Genomic DNA, 16,732 nt, shown 5'->3' with positions numbered 1-16,732 from the left:
ATTCCAGTGAGATTTCTTAAGCTGTTGTGGGAATTAATGAAGTCTCTATACTAAGAAAGCAATATTAGATTTTGATAATGTCATATACAACATCTTTTCAATCAGTCTTTGGTATTGTGTTTCGTCTTCCAATGTCTCACCATCTGTTCCTTTTGTCAATTCATTTAATTTCTATGTTGTCAACTTTATGTTTGTCTCCAAAGGTGTTCAAACAAGCTTCACATTGCCAATTTCCAGGTATGAAATGATCTCAAGTGCATATTTCCTATGATTCACAAGTATTCTCTTGGAAGATCTGCTAAACTCCAGTCCAATGAAAAGCTTCAATGTCCCTGAGTCTTTGATCTTGAATGCTTGATGCAATGATTCTTTGGTCTCTTCAATAAAAGCTAGATTACTTCTTCACACTAGCATGTTATCCACATAGATCAAGATAATATCAGTTCCTTATCTCTTTATAAACAAAAAATGATCTAAACGACTTTGAATGAAGCCTGAATGTGTCAATGCTTCAAATAATTTGAGATTACACTATCGGCTAGCCTTTTTTAAGCCATAAAGAGATTTAACAAGTCTGCAAAGTAGGGATGTTCAAAATCAAAATGATATCGATAACCCAAATCAAAAAAAAGTCATTGATTTATCGATAATATGTTATTTGTTTAGCAATTTCGGTAATGATTTTGATCTTTTTATTATTGGGATATCGATTCTTAATGGCTTTTAATTTTTTTTAATGGGTTAACCGATAACTCAATAGTAAATTAATAAATTATATTTATACCATTTGGTATATATAAAATCCTTGACTTAGGATTTAGTTTTATACTTATATTTTTGGTTGTCTCAAATTCTCAATTATTCTACAATGTGCCACTATTTTCTTTTGAGAAAGATGCAATCTGTCAACTCATGTGCATAGTTCATTTGGTTGATCACCTTGTGTTCTAAGTTAAAGCTTAACAGTTAAATTGATAATCAACTCCAAAATAATTAATAACCGATAATCTATTATTTTAATAATTTTATAACTATTTAGTATATCTACAAATAGATAAACAATAAGTTGAACTGATAAACGTTAAAATCGAATCGATCGATATGCAACCCTACTGCAAGCAATACTAGTTCCCCTGACTTAATAAACCCTGAGGAAGCTGCATATATACCTCGTCATATAAATCACCTTGTAAAAAATCATTATAGACATCCAGTTGGTGCACATGCCAATTATGTTGAGTAGCTACGGAGAAAACAACTCTGACAGTGGTAATATTAACAACAGGAGAAGAAGTTTCATGGTAGTCAAGACCATCCTGTTGGGTATGTACCTTGGTCACCAACCTGACCTTGAACCTTTCAACCGCACCAGTAGCCTTCAACTTCACCTTAAAGACTTATCTACATCCAATGGCAATCTTTACAGGAGGAAGACATACCAACTCCCATATATAATTGTCTTGAAGGGCTTTCAATTTAAAATTCATGACATTTATCCTTCTACTATCCTAAACAACTTTCTGGTATTACTTAGGGTCTTAAACAGTGGAAAAATACTAAGATAAGCTTGGTAGGCAGGAGAGAGTGTCTCATAAAATAGATGAACACTGATGGGATACAAAACATGTGCAAAAGTCTTCTTAGTGATATAATCAACATGCCAAAGAGGCTGCTTAAACACTCTTTGAGACCTCATCGGGGGAACAAGTGCAGGAATGGTCATGGAATCATTAGATGTGCTTGGATCAAAATGTAAAATATCAGAAGGAGAAAAAATCATAGGAACAAGTTCTATAGAAGTGGAAGGATGATTTAAGTTAGAGACAATAGAAAAATCAGATCCAACATCAACTTGACTAGAAAGAGAGTGATCCACGTGTTCATCCATAGGATTAGTTGGTTCATAAAAGCTAGAATTTGAGGAATCAGAAAACATAGAAAGAGAGGGAACATATCTAGTAACCGATAACTCAATAGTAAATTAATAAATTATATTTTTTTAGAGATACTATCAATACCTTGAACTAATATTGCAATTTCCTTGTGTAATTGATGAACTCAAGAGGTATTCACTATATCAAACATCTCCTTTAAGTCATTCCAAATCATTTTTAGATTTTTGTGCATAGACAAGTTCTGTGTGTAACTCATTTGTTATTGATCTTAGTATCTATTCTATCAATACCTTGAACTAATGTTGCAATTTTCTTGTGTAAATGATAAACTCAAGAGGTATTCACTTCATCAAACCTCTCCTTTAAGTCATCCCAAATCAATTTTAGATTTTTGTGCATAAACAATTTCTATGTGTAACTCATTTGTTACTAATCCTAGTATCCATTCTATCATACCAATATTACACTTATCCCATTAATGAGCTAGATCTACAGAATAATTCTCTTTCTCCAGGTGCAGTCTACGATTTTCAAATTATTCTTGCTAATTGAATTCTCATAGACCTGCTGCAAAGTGAATAGTTCTCAGATTCTGTCAATTGTATAGGAATTATCGGACCTACTGCTATATCTGAAGGATGGATGAAGAGTGCATACATGTGATCGATCTTTGTGGTCACCATTATTACTTCGAGCTAGCAAACGCACTAACCTTTCCTCTGCATTCGTCTTCCTCCTTGGATTGATCAATTCAACTCACAATTATGGTTGTAGCTCTGATACCATGATAAAAATTGTATATAAACAATTCTCAAACTCTATTGTTAGCCATTGAGAGAGAGCTAAGCTACGAAGAAGAAATTGAAAGTATATTTATTGAGAAAATGAATTAGCTAGTATACATAGTACGGAGTATATATACTACTCTATACAACTGACAACTAACAATTAAAAATGTCCATTCAACTAGTACACTTGTGTAACAGATTTCTAACAATTTTATCAAAATATCTAGTTAAGATAATATCCACTCTACCCTCAACATCCTCTTCTGTGCATTTATGTTTTAAGTTATTCCCATTTTATTAATATACAAAGTTGATTAAATATAACGATATAGTTAAAAAGACAGTTACATCGATTTAGGACCAAAACAATCTACATTTTTTTACATACATGAAGGACCATTTGAGTAAAAATATATTTCAAAGACCAAAATAGTCCAACCCTCGTACATTAATTACCATTTTGTCGGAAGAAATCATTTTGATTCTGCGCTTAAATCCTTGGCAACTCAAAACATATATGGCCCGTTTTCAACATGGGCATAGCATTCCCAATTATGCTCCGGCCCAAAAGCGGAAAATAAAACCCTACAAAATCCTGTTTTTTGGTTGATTTGAACAATTGAAGTGAAGTTGAAGAAGTAAAAATACCAAAAGAATCGAACCATGGCAGCTGCAGATCGCAAGCAAAACATTGTTTCAGCTCTATGCAAGCACCTGTCAATGCTTTCATTAGACCCAGTAAGATTTTCAGTCCTCAAAAAATTCTGTAGTATGCATGATTAAGTTGAATGCAATGCATGTAATTAATTGAATCATCGATCAATTTACTTGCTCGTTGATGGATTATTTTTGGTGCTAAACTATGCAGAATTCGTATTCGACTAATTTGGATAAAGACATTAAAAGCTTGTGTATAGACATTTTCAATTCTTCCCCAAGTGGGCCTTCTATCACAAAAGATAATGAGGTAACAACATTTCCTAGTTTTCTGTATTGAATTTTGGATTTGTTAGTTTCAATTTGACATTGAAATTATTTTTTCATTCCAGTTAATGAAGTGGGTCGAGTTTGCCAGTAACTTCCCTGCTGATTCTGGGACAAGCCTTAAAGCTCTAAGTGAGTTGAATGAGGATTTGAGTAAGAAGTCTGTTATTTTGGGCAAAGGGTTCAAGATTTCAGAAGCTGATGTTGTTGTTTTTGCTGCTGTGCATTCATCTGTGGTATGCATTTCCTTCTCTTTAGGTGCTTTTGGTTTGGAGGAAAATATTTTTCAGTGGAGAATATTTTTACTTAGTAAATCAGTGCTTGCTTAGGTATGAAAGTAGGTGACATATGGTAACTATACAAGCAGTAGATAGGAATAAATATTGTTACAACAACAAAATATCCGGTGTAATTCCACAAGTGACTTCTGGGGAGGGTGGTGTATACACTACCTTAATACTATCTTTGTTGGGATAGAGAGGTTGTTTCCAATAGACCCTCGGCTCAAGAAAATTGTATTTTAGAACTTGTATGAAAAAAATTCAAGAGTAAAAAAGCTATGATGAAAATATTGAAGAAAGAAAAATACTGACAACAATAATAGTAAAGAAAACTAAAGTAAAAGTAACAACTGTATAATGAAAATGAAGAATAAGATAAGAAAAATACTGACAACAATTATAGTAAAGATAACCAAAGTAAAAGTAGCAACAGTAGTAATGAAAATGAAGAATAAGATAATGCTAGCCTTATATAAATAGTAATTGAGGCAAGTAATATTGAACAACCACCAAAGGATGTGGTGTAGTGGATGGGGCTGCTCCTTTCTTAACCAGAGGTTTCGGGTTCCATCCCTATGTATGAAAATATCCTTGGTAGGGAGCGCTTTCCCCCGACTGGGCCCTTATGCACCGGATTAGTCGGGCTCAAATGCGAGTACCGGACACCGGATGGGAAACAAAAAAAAAAGTAATATTGAACAAGAGTTCAACAAACTGACCTCCAAAAAAGAGGAATACAATTATGTAGCAGATGCCTTTTATGTGAAGAGCATGTTGAAGAAGTATGTCACCTCCTTATGCACTGTAAGGTCACAAGACTGCTTTGGAGTGTATGTCACCTCCTTATGCACTGTAAGGTCACAAGACTGCTTTGGAGTGTATGTTTTGCAATACTTGGCATATGTTGGACTAACTCCATGATCGACTGCTGCATAGTTTGATTGAAGAGAGCGTGTCTCAACAAGAAATCCCAAAATACTTGGATTACTATTTCTCAAGTCATTTTGTGGACATTTTTGATTGAAAGAAATAATAGATTTTTGAAGGAAAATAAGAAATATACTTGGCCTTAAAGGCTTAAAACACAAATGTATTTTTGTTCTTGCTTTTTTGTGCAACCTAGTCCTCTTACATGATGTAGATTTAATGCTAAGTACAATTGAGGAATTGCATTTTATGTAATTATTCATTGGATTATTGCAAATTCATCTATGAATTCTCTTATTACTCGTACAAACAAAAAATATTGAATGAGAGTTCAGATACTTTTGAAGGAAATTTTTTCTGCCTATATGCGTCTGAAGTTATTTTTTTATCTTCTCTTGGACATGATTTTTTTTTAAGGAAAACATTTTCTGTCATACCAATCACACCTTTTGTAGAGTTATATTCTACTTAAACATGATATTGATTTTCATGTTAGGCATAAATGTTAAAGATTCTATTGACTTTAGTCAATTAGGTTCTTATTCTCTCTGTCGTAACTGTATTATAAGTGGTTTCTTAATTGTTCATCTTTTGCAGTTCCTTAATCGAAATATATTGTTGTTTTGGATATTAACTTTTTCAGTTTACACACTATTCTAACATGCTATCGTAATTCTCTGCCACCAGATCAGTCTTTCAAACTCTGACAGAAACAAATTGCCTCACTTGCTTAGATGGATGGACTATATCCAGGTATGCTAGAGTTTTTATCAGGGCATTATATTTTCATATTGAGATTTAGATAGTGGTATAATATGGAAATTAGGATCTCCATCCTGCGGTATATAGTGTCAAAATGAAAGGCTTACACGATGGCTTAGATGTGCTGAGTCTGGTGATGCCTGCGGGTTGCTCTACTTAAGATAGAACTTTCATCTGATTTGGCATGGTTCTCTATGACTTTCTTCAACTTGAGGATTGAGTAATACTAATACAAAGAGGAGATACGTTATTAAAAGGGAAAAAAGAAAGTGGTTGCTGTTATGATTTTCCTTGTTTGGTGGTTACTATTACGATTCTGACAAGGAAAACTGAAAAAGACTTATCGAGATTTGGCACACTTGTTTAGCGTTGTAGTTCAATGTATTCTTTTATTAATGTGAGTGAAAAAAATGTGGGGCTACTTTAGCTTTGTTTAATGTTTAATTGGCTCATTTTATCACGGGGCTGCTTTAGTTTTATCATTCGTCCATGCCATAAATGTTTAATTGGCTCATTTAGTTTTGTTCTTCAATTGTCTGATGTGGTATGTTTTAAATGAGTGAATGGGGCCTAAGAAGTTGAATTAATCATAGGCTTTCAAGGGAAAATACTGGAAAAAACTTTTATTTGTTTTTTCAACTAAATAATGCTTTTGTAGGCACAACTGGTCTCCTGGTCCTATTTTCTCTCAGGTTCATTCTATTTCTACTCAGGTTTCTTCTTAGGTCAAATCCATAAATAGACACTTAAAGTTTCGCCAACTGTCAAATAGACACATTAACTATTCTTGTGACCCAATGTTATCAAAAGCAAAAAGCGCAAAATATCTCAAAGTTCTGTTCATGGTTTAAGTGCAAATAAATCACGGGCTTTAATGAAAAAAGGCACAAAGGGAGAAAAAATACTAATAGATATGTTTAGTTCAAGACCAATAATTATAAGCGTGAATGGAAAATATATGAACAAAGAAATTGAATTTTAATAAAGTGAAATATCAATTGTTTAGTGTCACCTCTTCAGAAGAGACTCATTGACAAGGAAAAGTATGCCTTAGAATCTCGATGACAACATTGAAGTGCACATTAAGTGATAGTGAAGCGCTTAACACGTTTTCAGCCTCACTTCAAGTCATAAGTGCACCTTTGACAATACTATTATCACCAGATAGACAGCCACCTGGGTCCGGAAGAACTCATGCGTGAGATACAATCTCTTCTGACATGTTAGATAAACAAATAGAATTTTGACCCATCTGCGCAAGAATAAAAGAATTAAAACAAAGAAATCCACGCCAAACAACCCCTTGACGAGATGTCCTTCTCCTTCATTTCTTCATCACCCGCACCCTTTTCTATTCTTCTCCATACACATATCATCAAAACTACACTGTAGTTCCCATCATTTTCTTCCTCTTAAAAAACACAAAGCCACCATAGCTAAAAAAATTCCGAACCCTTATGGGTCGTAAGTGGAGGAGATCGTTGGTGGAGATGGAGAATGCAGGCTACCTTGTTCCCAAGTTCCACGATGCAGTGGCGGGCAGGTGAGATGGTGAACTTGGTACTCAAGAGCTTTGTGGTGTTGAAAGGTGGAAACTGCTTTTCCTGTTTACACTGGTGAAAATATCGATGGCAGCCACAAGCAGCAATATTAGCAAAGTGGGTCCGTAGGAGAGGCAGTGGGAGTAATGCATGAATTCTCTGCAGCCATCTATGGTCTGGCCACTGGCCAACCATGGTAAAGAGGAACCAAGTATCCACCAAATTAATTGTCATTTTAAATTATCTATGTTTTCCTGCTTCTATGTCCTCCAAATGGTTGAAATTTTTGATCCAGCTAGGCTGATGATAAGCTTGTCTCCAAATGGTTGAAATTTCAAGTTTATTTCCTTCACTTTCTCGCCATCGAGATCTGGAAAGGAATGAAGTTGTTGCACCAGTGACCTGCCAAATTCATCCATATGCAACAAAAATACATATAAGCATTTTTCATACATGCATATTCTAGTAGATTTCTTGGTGTACTTGACTTTACTCTTCTATGGCTAAATATTTTGGGCTGAAATAGAGGTACATTATAAGGGGAAAAAAGCATTTCACTATACTTTTCAGTTGGAAATGAATTTGAATAACATCTAATGTTTTCAAATGTGTGGTGCTAGATCAGACTTAGGTGTCCAAGAGACACCTTTGCCAAGTAGAGGCGTCTAAATGGTTACTTATAAAGTTAAAAGTGTCTATCTAGCAGTTGGTGACAACTTAAAGTGTCTATCTATGTGTTTGGCCTTTTTATTATGAATTGTGAAAAAAATCACTTTTCACTACAAGTCTAATCCATTCTAATGATGTTTGTCCTTGCAGAGTAATCACTTAGTGCTTAAACATCAAACTGCTTTTTTGTATTCATTAAACTTTTTAAATCTTTTGCGTACATTTGATTGCACATAGATTTATCTTGAGCACGAGCATACATCTTTGAATTGATCTATTTTTATGCAGACTAAAGGTGACGTTGGAGATGCATTCCAAAAAATTTTGCTGGGAAAAATCCAATTTGAGCCACCTGTGAGTAATGCCTTTACTGTAATGATCTAAGACTTTCTGAAGAACTAGCTTGAGAGCAGAGTTGATTTGCTTTTTGACTTGTTTCAAACTATGCATTGCTATATTTCCAGTTACCAGAACAGGAGCAATGACGTCCACTCTAATCACCAATGTAGTGTTCACTAATTGAACACTATTAACATTTTTTCAATACTTAAAGTAGAAATGGAGATATGTGATACTACATTTTGTCTCTTTTGGATGCTACCATGGAATATTAAATTGAAAAGTTTCTATTATCAATAACACTTTTTTAGTATACTATCTTGATTTGAATCATTCCTTGTCTCAGTTGCTCCTTCTGTTCATCTTTCACTTGGCAAACCCCTTATAAATAAAAGGGTAATTTTATTATACCACCCCTATTAATTATAAGTCGTCTAAATGTTGGAAACCCTTATTAATTATAAGTCATCTAAATGTTGGAAAATGAATAGTATTTAATAGCAAGGATAAAATACACACAAAATGGTAAATTATCTCTTGATTTTCCCAACTGGACAAGTAAAGTTGGACAACTATTTTTAGTATATTGAACAAGTAAAGATGTACGAAGGGAGCAACTTTTAGGCCCAACAATGGGCTTATATTAATATTCTTTTTCTCTGACATTGATTCAGGCATCAAAAAGTGTGAAGAAGGTAGAAGTGGAGTCAAATGCCAAAAAGACTGATGCAGAGACCAAACCGGTTAGTAATTCAGTTGTGGACTCCAAAAAAAAAAGAAAAATAGTGGTGTGGTATGTGATTTTAGCAGTTTACCCTTCATTCATTTTCATTCTTTCTACAGTTTAAACTTTTTCATTATCTCATTTTATTTCTTATTCTCTGGACTGTTTGTTGCAATTGTAGCAAAACATTGTATTGCTTTCTTCAATTAGTGACAGTAGAAAATATTGTCATTTCTTATTATTAGTGTCTTTGCTGCAGTCCTAGGTACTCTGATATGACTTGTTTGTTATAGTGGCACATGCTTGATGCTTTCAGTTTCTAGTTTCTCTGAAATTGCTCAAGTTTGAACTGTTTCTAACACCTGTCCCTTAAAATGTCTCAAGAAAAAAGCTGCTGCAGATAATCAAACTTCTGCAGAAAAGAAGAAGTTACCTGAGAAGGTAGATGAGAAAGATAAAGATATCAGTGTTAGTTTGCTTAAATTACAGATTGGCCACATTAAAAAAGCATGGAAACATCCATCAGCTGACAGGTATTATAGTTAATCTCTCATTCGTTTTATTTGTAGTCTCTTTCCCTAAACTTGTCCACTCTCTAGCAACTTTATACAGTTCTTAATTAGTTGTAAAACCTTTTCCTGTGTTATCCCTGTGTGCAGCTTACTGGTTGAGGAGATAGATGTTGGAGAAGCAAAATGTCGGCAAGTAGTTAGTGGCCTGGCAAAGTTTTGCAGTCCAGAACAGTTGACTGTACGCTTTCTGTCGTTAAGCATTCATATGTGCCTATTTCTGGCTTCTCTGAATTGTATTTGCTCTATCATTTGGGCACTTCCATTTCTTCTAATTAATTTGTTCTTGTTGTTGTGCATGCAGAATCGCCTTGTGGTGCTTGTGACAAACATGAAACCATCAAAACTACGTGATGTCACATCAGAGGGAATGGTATTATATCCCCATCTAAGCTATGAGCAATTTCACATTGGCTTATGCTACTGAACCTTTTGCGTTATATTGAATGATCTACTTCCTCTTCCTAATATACTCGTCTTGCTTTTTCATTTGCGATGTGGATCTGGTGAATTCAAAGTCTGTTTAAGACTTTTGGTCTCTATGGTACTTTACTTTATTCAATATCTAGACGTGCTTAAGGTAGTTAGAACATCATCCACTTAAGCAGTTTGAATTTCAGATTATTCTAGTTTGCGCATAGGAAAAATTAGTTATTACTATAAATGTAAAAAGATTGGTGGTGGAATGTGTAGAGTTGTCTAGCTCTAGTTAATCTTTCATAATATTATCTCCTTCGCCATTCTCTCTCTCATTTCTTTACTGCTTTTAACTCTTTTTTCTTAATTTCCTTTATTAGGTATTATGTGCTTCTAATGAAGATCATACTATGGTGGAGCCTCTTATAGCACCAGAAGGTGCCAAAGTTGGGGAATGCATCTCATTTTCTGGGTATGTTTTGTAGCCAAACCTTTTGGTATTGCATAAATTTCAAATTTCAACTTCTGTCCGTTTGATTTTTGTCACTGATTGACATAACATATATTATGTCAAATGTATTAATAAATAGATTTTCTTCATAAAAATAAATAAAATTAATAAAACCTTTTCTTCACAAACCATCCGTGTCATGTTCGCTTTTAATTCTTGGGCTCTGCCTTTCTGCCATTACCTGTTAAGTTCTGTCCAATTTCAGGCTTATGTTAGAAGATTTTTGGATTATATTAACCACATTCTAAAGAAGCTGAGAATTATAGGAAGTAAAGTCTTTCAACTTGGAAGGTGATTTTGTGAAAAAGGATCATTTGAAATTCCAGTGTCATTAGATAGATACTCAGTTGTCAGTGTGATAGAAACTAGGATGAAAACGAGATGATAATGAAACTTTACTGGTTAAATAAAGCGCAAGGATCTTAAACACTGCATTAACCAATAACTTTGTCCGTATGGAGTGGACAAATCTCCAGATACAAAGATGATAATATTTTTTTTCTACAGAATTCTCCTAGATACATATATTTATACTAAACATAAAGATAACTCCTAACACACAGAAACAATTATTGTTGTAGATAACTGCCGGTAATAACTGCTGCTTATAACTACTATAGATAACTACTGCTTATATATTTAATCCTATTTAAAACAAAGAAACTAAGATAGATTATCTCCACATGCTTGTCAAGATTTTCTTCTAGAGTAAGTCTGTAAAGGAGGAGTCGTATCAGTGCGTCCCCCCTGAAAATTTGCCTTGTCCTCAAGGCAAAAAGAAGGAAACTGATCAACAATGAGATCATAGTTCTCCCAACTAGCTTCTTCAAGGGGACGGTCAACCCATTGAACTAGCAGTTCCAAAGTAGAAGCACCAGCTTCTTTGACCCATCGATGTGATAAAACTTTTTTAGGTTCTACCATGAATTCCAATTCACCCACATTAAAAGATTGGAGAGAAGCCGTGGTGGAATTTGCTGATCTCACCCCTTGCAGTTTGTAACGTTTCCTTTTCCAATTGAAAATTATGAACATATCCTTCCCGTTAGCTTGAATAGCTAACCATTTGATACCAAAAACCAAATCAGCCCCTCCAAGTGCAAAAGGGTAGTAATCCTGAGTAATGGCAAAACCCGACAATTGAATTTGAAGATTCCGGAAAACTTTATTATATCGAATGATGTCCCCATTATCTATTTGCACACCGAATGTTGGAACTATCTCTACTGGGAGCTTAAGCTTCTCTACAATGGATTCAGCCACAAAATTATGTGTCGAACCACTATCCACAAGTATTAAAACCTTTCTCTGGTTGATTTCACCTTGAAGCTTCATTATAGCACCAGTTGACTGTCCTAAAATGGCATGGAAAGCAAATTTCAGCAATGTCAGTTTCTTGAGGGTCACCAACAATTCTTGCATTAACCTCGTCAACATCTTCCAATTGATCTCCTCCTGTAAGCTCCATGAGTGACAGTTTCGCAGAGTTACATCTATGACAGGGTGCAAATTTCTCATGGCAAGGATAACAAAGACCTTGTGCCATAAGATTTCTCCTCTCGGTATCCCATGTTTGCATTTGAAGAGTTTGGGAAGTGGCTGGATTGGAAGAAGCATTGTTGCATGGATTTTGAAGTGAAGAGTTAAAATTGTTCTGGGTTTATAGAGAAGCATTGTTGCGTGGATTTTGAAGTGAAGAGTTAAAATTGTTCTGGGTGTTTATAGAAGAGTGTAATGGGTTTTGTTTAATGGATCTGCTAGTTGGGGTCCAATATGACCCTCTATTGCTGCGAAATGGACCTAATTTATTTTCAAATTCAAGTGCCAAATTCATGGCTCTGTAAACTGTTCTGGGTTTGTGAATCCTAACATCAAATTTAAGTTCCTATTTTAGTCCATTCAGGAACACCCCTAAAAGACAGTGATCTCGTCGGTTGGTGACCCTAGACCAACCGTTTTGCTGAATGCTACAAAGATGCTCGTTGAGATTTTGAAACTCCGCAGGACCATAATTATGCTGCAATGCTTTAAGAAACTCTTCCTAATAAAGCAAAGTGCGTTCACGATTTATCCAAGAAAATAGATCAAGAGCATCGCCTTCCAGATACATCGCCGCGATGTCGACTTTGTGTTCCTCTGGAGTTTGATGGCAACAAAAATATTTTTCTGCCTTCAAAATCCATCCTCTGGGATCACCTACTTCAAATCAGGGAAATTCCATCTTTGTGTGTGGCCTTCGGGAAGGAGTTTTTGGCCACGCTGAGCTATCAATGTCTTCTTCCTCTTCTCGCCAAGTAGATTTTTCTCTATTACGGGTCCGGTGGCTAGTTTCCCCTTCTTGGACACAACCATTCTGGGCTTTCAATGTAGCAACTTCTATTGCCAGCGAATAAATAGTATTTAGTTTTGATGCTATGACAAATAATTGTTGGGCAAGAGATTCAACGTTGGGAGCGTTTTCTTGAGAAGTAGAAGATCTGGTATGACCATATTGGATCGATCTGCTCTGATACCAAATTGATAGAAACTAGGATGAAAACGAGATGATAATGAAACTTTATTGGTTAAATAAAGTGCAAGGATCTTAAACACCGTATTAACCAATAACTATGTCCGTATGGAGTGGACAAATGTCCCGATACAAAGATACGAAGATAACAATAGTTTTTTTGTACAGAATTCTCCTAAATACATATATTTATACTAAACATAAATATAACTCCTAACACATAGAAACAATCACGTTGTAGATAACTACCGGTAATAACTGTTGCTTAAAGCTACTATAGATAACTACTGCTTATATATTTTATCCTATTTAAAACAAAGAAACTAAGATATATTATCTTCACATGCTTGTAAAGATTTTCTTCTAGAGTAAGAGCCCGTTTGGATAAACATCTTTTAAGCTGCTTTTTTTAAGTTGGAAGTTTCAGCTTTTCACTTTCAGTTTTTTTAAAGCTGTTTTGCCTTAAAATGAGTGTTCAAAAACACTTTCTCTGTTTACCCAAACACCATAAAAAAGCTATTTTAACTTAAAAAGTACTTAAAATAAGCCTATCCAAACAGGCTCTAAGTCTGTAAAGGAGGAGTCGTATCACAGTGCTTGAGTGACCTCAGCGTCCAATATTCTCTTTTTCTCCCACATTTTGATACTAGTAATTATGGATGTCATAATTAGCATGTGTTTCTTCTGTGCAAGTGTGCCGTTAGGCTGGATATGACATTATGATTGTTGTTCTATTTGGTAGTACGAATTTTTAACTGAAGTTGAAGATTATGTTATGGTAACAATTTACTGTATTAATTCGTGATTCTACGTTTTTCTATGTAGGCATGATGGGAAACCAGAAGATGTACTGAATCCTAAAAAGAAGCAGTTTGAGAAAATTGCTGTGGTATGTATCTTGTTTTTTATGAATTTCTAAATCTTGTCCATGTTCAATGGATGAGTAAACTTATTGCACTCTAAGATCTATTCTTCTCTAACTAGTTAACACAAATATTTCGTCATGTTCTGTTTGTTATCTATCAAGGTTGATCAACTCTCCAAACATATGAGGATGCATGAAGCTTATGAAAAATTCACGTTAGCTTAACAATGTTATTAAAATGAGACTGATTAGTTAACTGGAGAGACGGGGTTGTTCTTTTAAGTTTCAATTATTTAGCTAGAGAATGATAGGGAGTCTCTGAGTTTTAGTTGCTTAGAGATCAGAACTGTGTAAATAGGTGCATGTTAACATTTTGATTTATATAATATTGGTAATGAAGTAGAAATCTGTTTTTCCAAACATGGTAAGAAAAATGATTACACATCATTTCCATCTTCTGGGGTTCCCTCTATCCATTATATATATCTGTCATGTAAATTTTGTCATGTGACCATCATGTATTGCAGAACCTTTTCACTGATGACAAAGGAATTGCTACCTTCAAAGGAATCCCATTCATGACATCTGCTGGACCATGCACATCTTCAATTCCCCAAGCAAGCGTCAAGTGATTGCACTTGTCAGCAGAAGAATAACATATTTCATTGTAGCTTCTCTTCCTTGTACCATCTTTGTTGGAAATGTATTGTTAAACTTGCATGAAATACCGTTCTTTTCTCTTTCATTTTTAGGGCACTTGCACTATTTTTGGTTTTTGAGGTGAAGAAGGTTAGCAGAAAGGGGTTTCCTGACAAAGCTTAGTACAAGGAAAACTGATTTTGGTTTACGTGTTTCGTCTATAGTCTAAAAGAGAACCTTAAAAACTAAATTGGTGCAGAAAACATTTGTTCAAAATGTCACAACAGTTATAGGGTTCTTTTTGTAGCCTTTTACATGCTTGTTTATAGTTTTATTACAAGAGATCTTCATTTTTAGAGATCTGAAAATGTCAATTTGTAAGTGGTCTAAGTGATCATTTCTGCGCTCTCACCCGTATCAAAAGAGCAAACATCTTCACTATGGTGGATCTTTTTTTTTTTTTTTTTTAAAGTTATGTGAAATGCAATTAATCAAATGTCTAGTCATATCCTTGAAATGATTTGATATGCTGGCACAAACTTGGTGTTTTGGACTAAGTTTTTCAAATTCCGTACAATAGTATCTGCCGTATCACCAAATACTAGCAAATATTTGGTTTCCAAGATTATTGCAGCTTTTATTTATTTATTTTTGTAAAAGTCCAATCGGATCTTTCTTCAGCTATAACAACTACACCACTTGGTGAAGGGAGATCCATTTTGATTTAGGAGTAAATAAACTACATTTCTCTTATTTTATTTCAAGAAATATTTAGAAAAGTGACAATACTAAGGATAATATGGAATCTTTTAGTTACGGTGTTGATATTTTAATCAAGAGATGATTTCTTCCCTAGTAAATCGAAAACCTGCTCTTCCAATCTCCCAAATGAATTTAATAAACATAAACAGTGTTTATTAGTTAATTAGTAAAATCTCTTCAAGTTGCGCCTATGGGGAACCACGTGCATTTGACATAATTTGTATTTGTTTTCAACCAAAAAATATAAAGAGAATAATTTTAATCTTTAGTTGGTGCATGTAGTTGTTTCATTATGTATTAAATGTTATTTTTCACTATTATTCTTTTAATTATTCTCCTAGAAAATGTAATGCTGTTAAGTACCTTTTTAAAAAGAAGAAGGGTATATATGAAAAAAGTCGCAATAATTTTTTTGAATTTAGAAAAAAATATTTATTTTAAATTATGAAAAAAGTCTAGTGCAATGAATAGACGGCCACAATGAATGCAACTTAATTGAATGATGAAGGGGTAATATAAATGGAGTGAAAATTAGACCTATTAATTGAATGCTTAGCAATTACTCCTACTGATGAGTTCTTGAGACAACAGACCTCTCTTGGTGGAAATTAATTGCAGAAAATTTTAACCAGATTTTGGTCCCCATTACAAGGATTTTCCTGGATACGCTATCATTTATTTCCAAAATCTTTCTATTTTTGTACCAGATATTGATCTGCATCCTATTCCACTGACCTGCTTGATTTCTTTCTTAACAAATAAAATACTTTTACTTGTCCATTACTCCATCCATTTCATATTAAGTGAATTTGTGAGACAATGCACACATATTAAGAAAAATATTTAAGGACATAATTTGAATCATACTTTCCACTATTGTCTTTGTAAAATCATAAATATAACTTTACAAGTAGTGTGATTAATCTCCTAGAAAATATAAAACTTCAATAAATAAAAGGGCAAATATGAAAAAGTTTTAAACATCTATCTTGAACTTTGAACAATTCAATTATTTTGAACAGTAAAAAATCTCTCAAAAATTCATTTAATATGGAATGGAGGAAGTATTATAAAAAAAAAGATTTTTATCTTTATTTGTCACTTTTAACCTATCAAGAAAGAATAATTATTTCTTTTCATCTTTTACCCTTATCATTAATTACTTAAAGCCCAAAATATTTTTCAAGACATAATACCAAACATCAATTAATAAGAATAATATAGTAAAATAACAATTGATTTTTCTTAATAAGTGTGTCAAATCCAACTGTGGCAAGTAAATATGAATGGATGGAGTAGTTTGGTTATTTAATTCTCTCTCTACTTCATGTTAAGTGAATTTTTGAGCCTTTTTTAATTGTTCAAAATAATTGAATTATTCAAAGTTCAAAATAAATGTTTGAATTTCTTTCCATATTTGCCTGAAGTTTTATATTTTTTACAAGATAAATTGCATTACTTAAGAATAAATAAAATTACAATAGTGAGAAAAATATGATTTTCTTCGTTATCTATTAAATGTGCTGTGTATATAAAAGAGTTAAGATCAG

At 33.8% G+C, this 16,732-nt stretch overlaps 1 protein-coding gene across 2 annotated transcripts; it reads left to right on the top strand.

Annotated features, from left to right (window-relative positions):
- The first annotated feature begins 3,214 nt into the window (after positions 1-3,214).
- LOC129899707 (probable methionine--tRNA ligase) lies at positions 3,215-14,776 on the top strand. Of its 2 annotated transcripts, XM_055974736.1 has the most exons (13): positions 3,215-3,421; positions 3,552-3,650; positions 3,733-3,903; positions 5,563-5,628; positions 8,136-8,201; positions 8,861-8,929; positions 9,295-9,443; positions 9,570-9,660; positions 9,784-9,852; positions 10,277-10,368; positions 13,742-13,805; positions 14,309-14,448; positions 14,534-14,776. In XM_055974736.1, the coding sequence occupies exons 1-12, from the start codon at positions 3,347-3,349 to the stop codon at positions 14,411-14,413; spliced, it is 1,116 nt and encodes a 371-aa protein (XP_055830711.1). In that variant the 5' UTR covers positions 3,215-3,346; the 3' UTR covers positions 14,414-14,448; positions 14,534-14,776. The 2 variants fall into 2 exon arrangements, with proteins under 2 accessions (XP_055830711.1, XP_055830710.1); XM_055974735.1 differs by lacking the exon at positions 14,534-14,776 and having other exon boundaries at positions 14,309-14,532.
- The last annotated feature ends 1,956 nt before the right edge of the window (positions 14,777-16,732 follow it).

This window comes from Solanum dulcamara, chromosome 8, assembly GCF_947179165.1.
Source record: "Solanum dulcamara chromosome 8, daSolDulc1.2, whole genome shotgun sequence".
NCBI classification, from domain to species: Eukaryota; Viridiplantae; Streptophyta; class Magnoliopsida; order Solanales; family Solanaceae; genus Solanum; species Solanum dulcamara.
The sequence above is the reverse complement of the archived record's forward strand: the minus strand, read 5'-3'. Positions and strand labels throughout refer to the sequence as shown.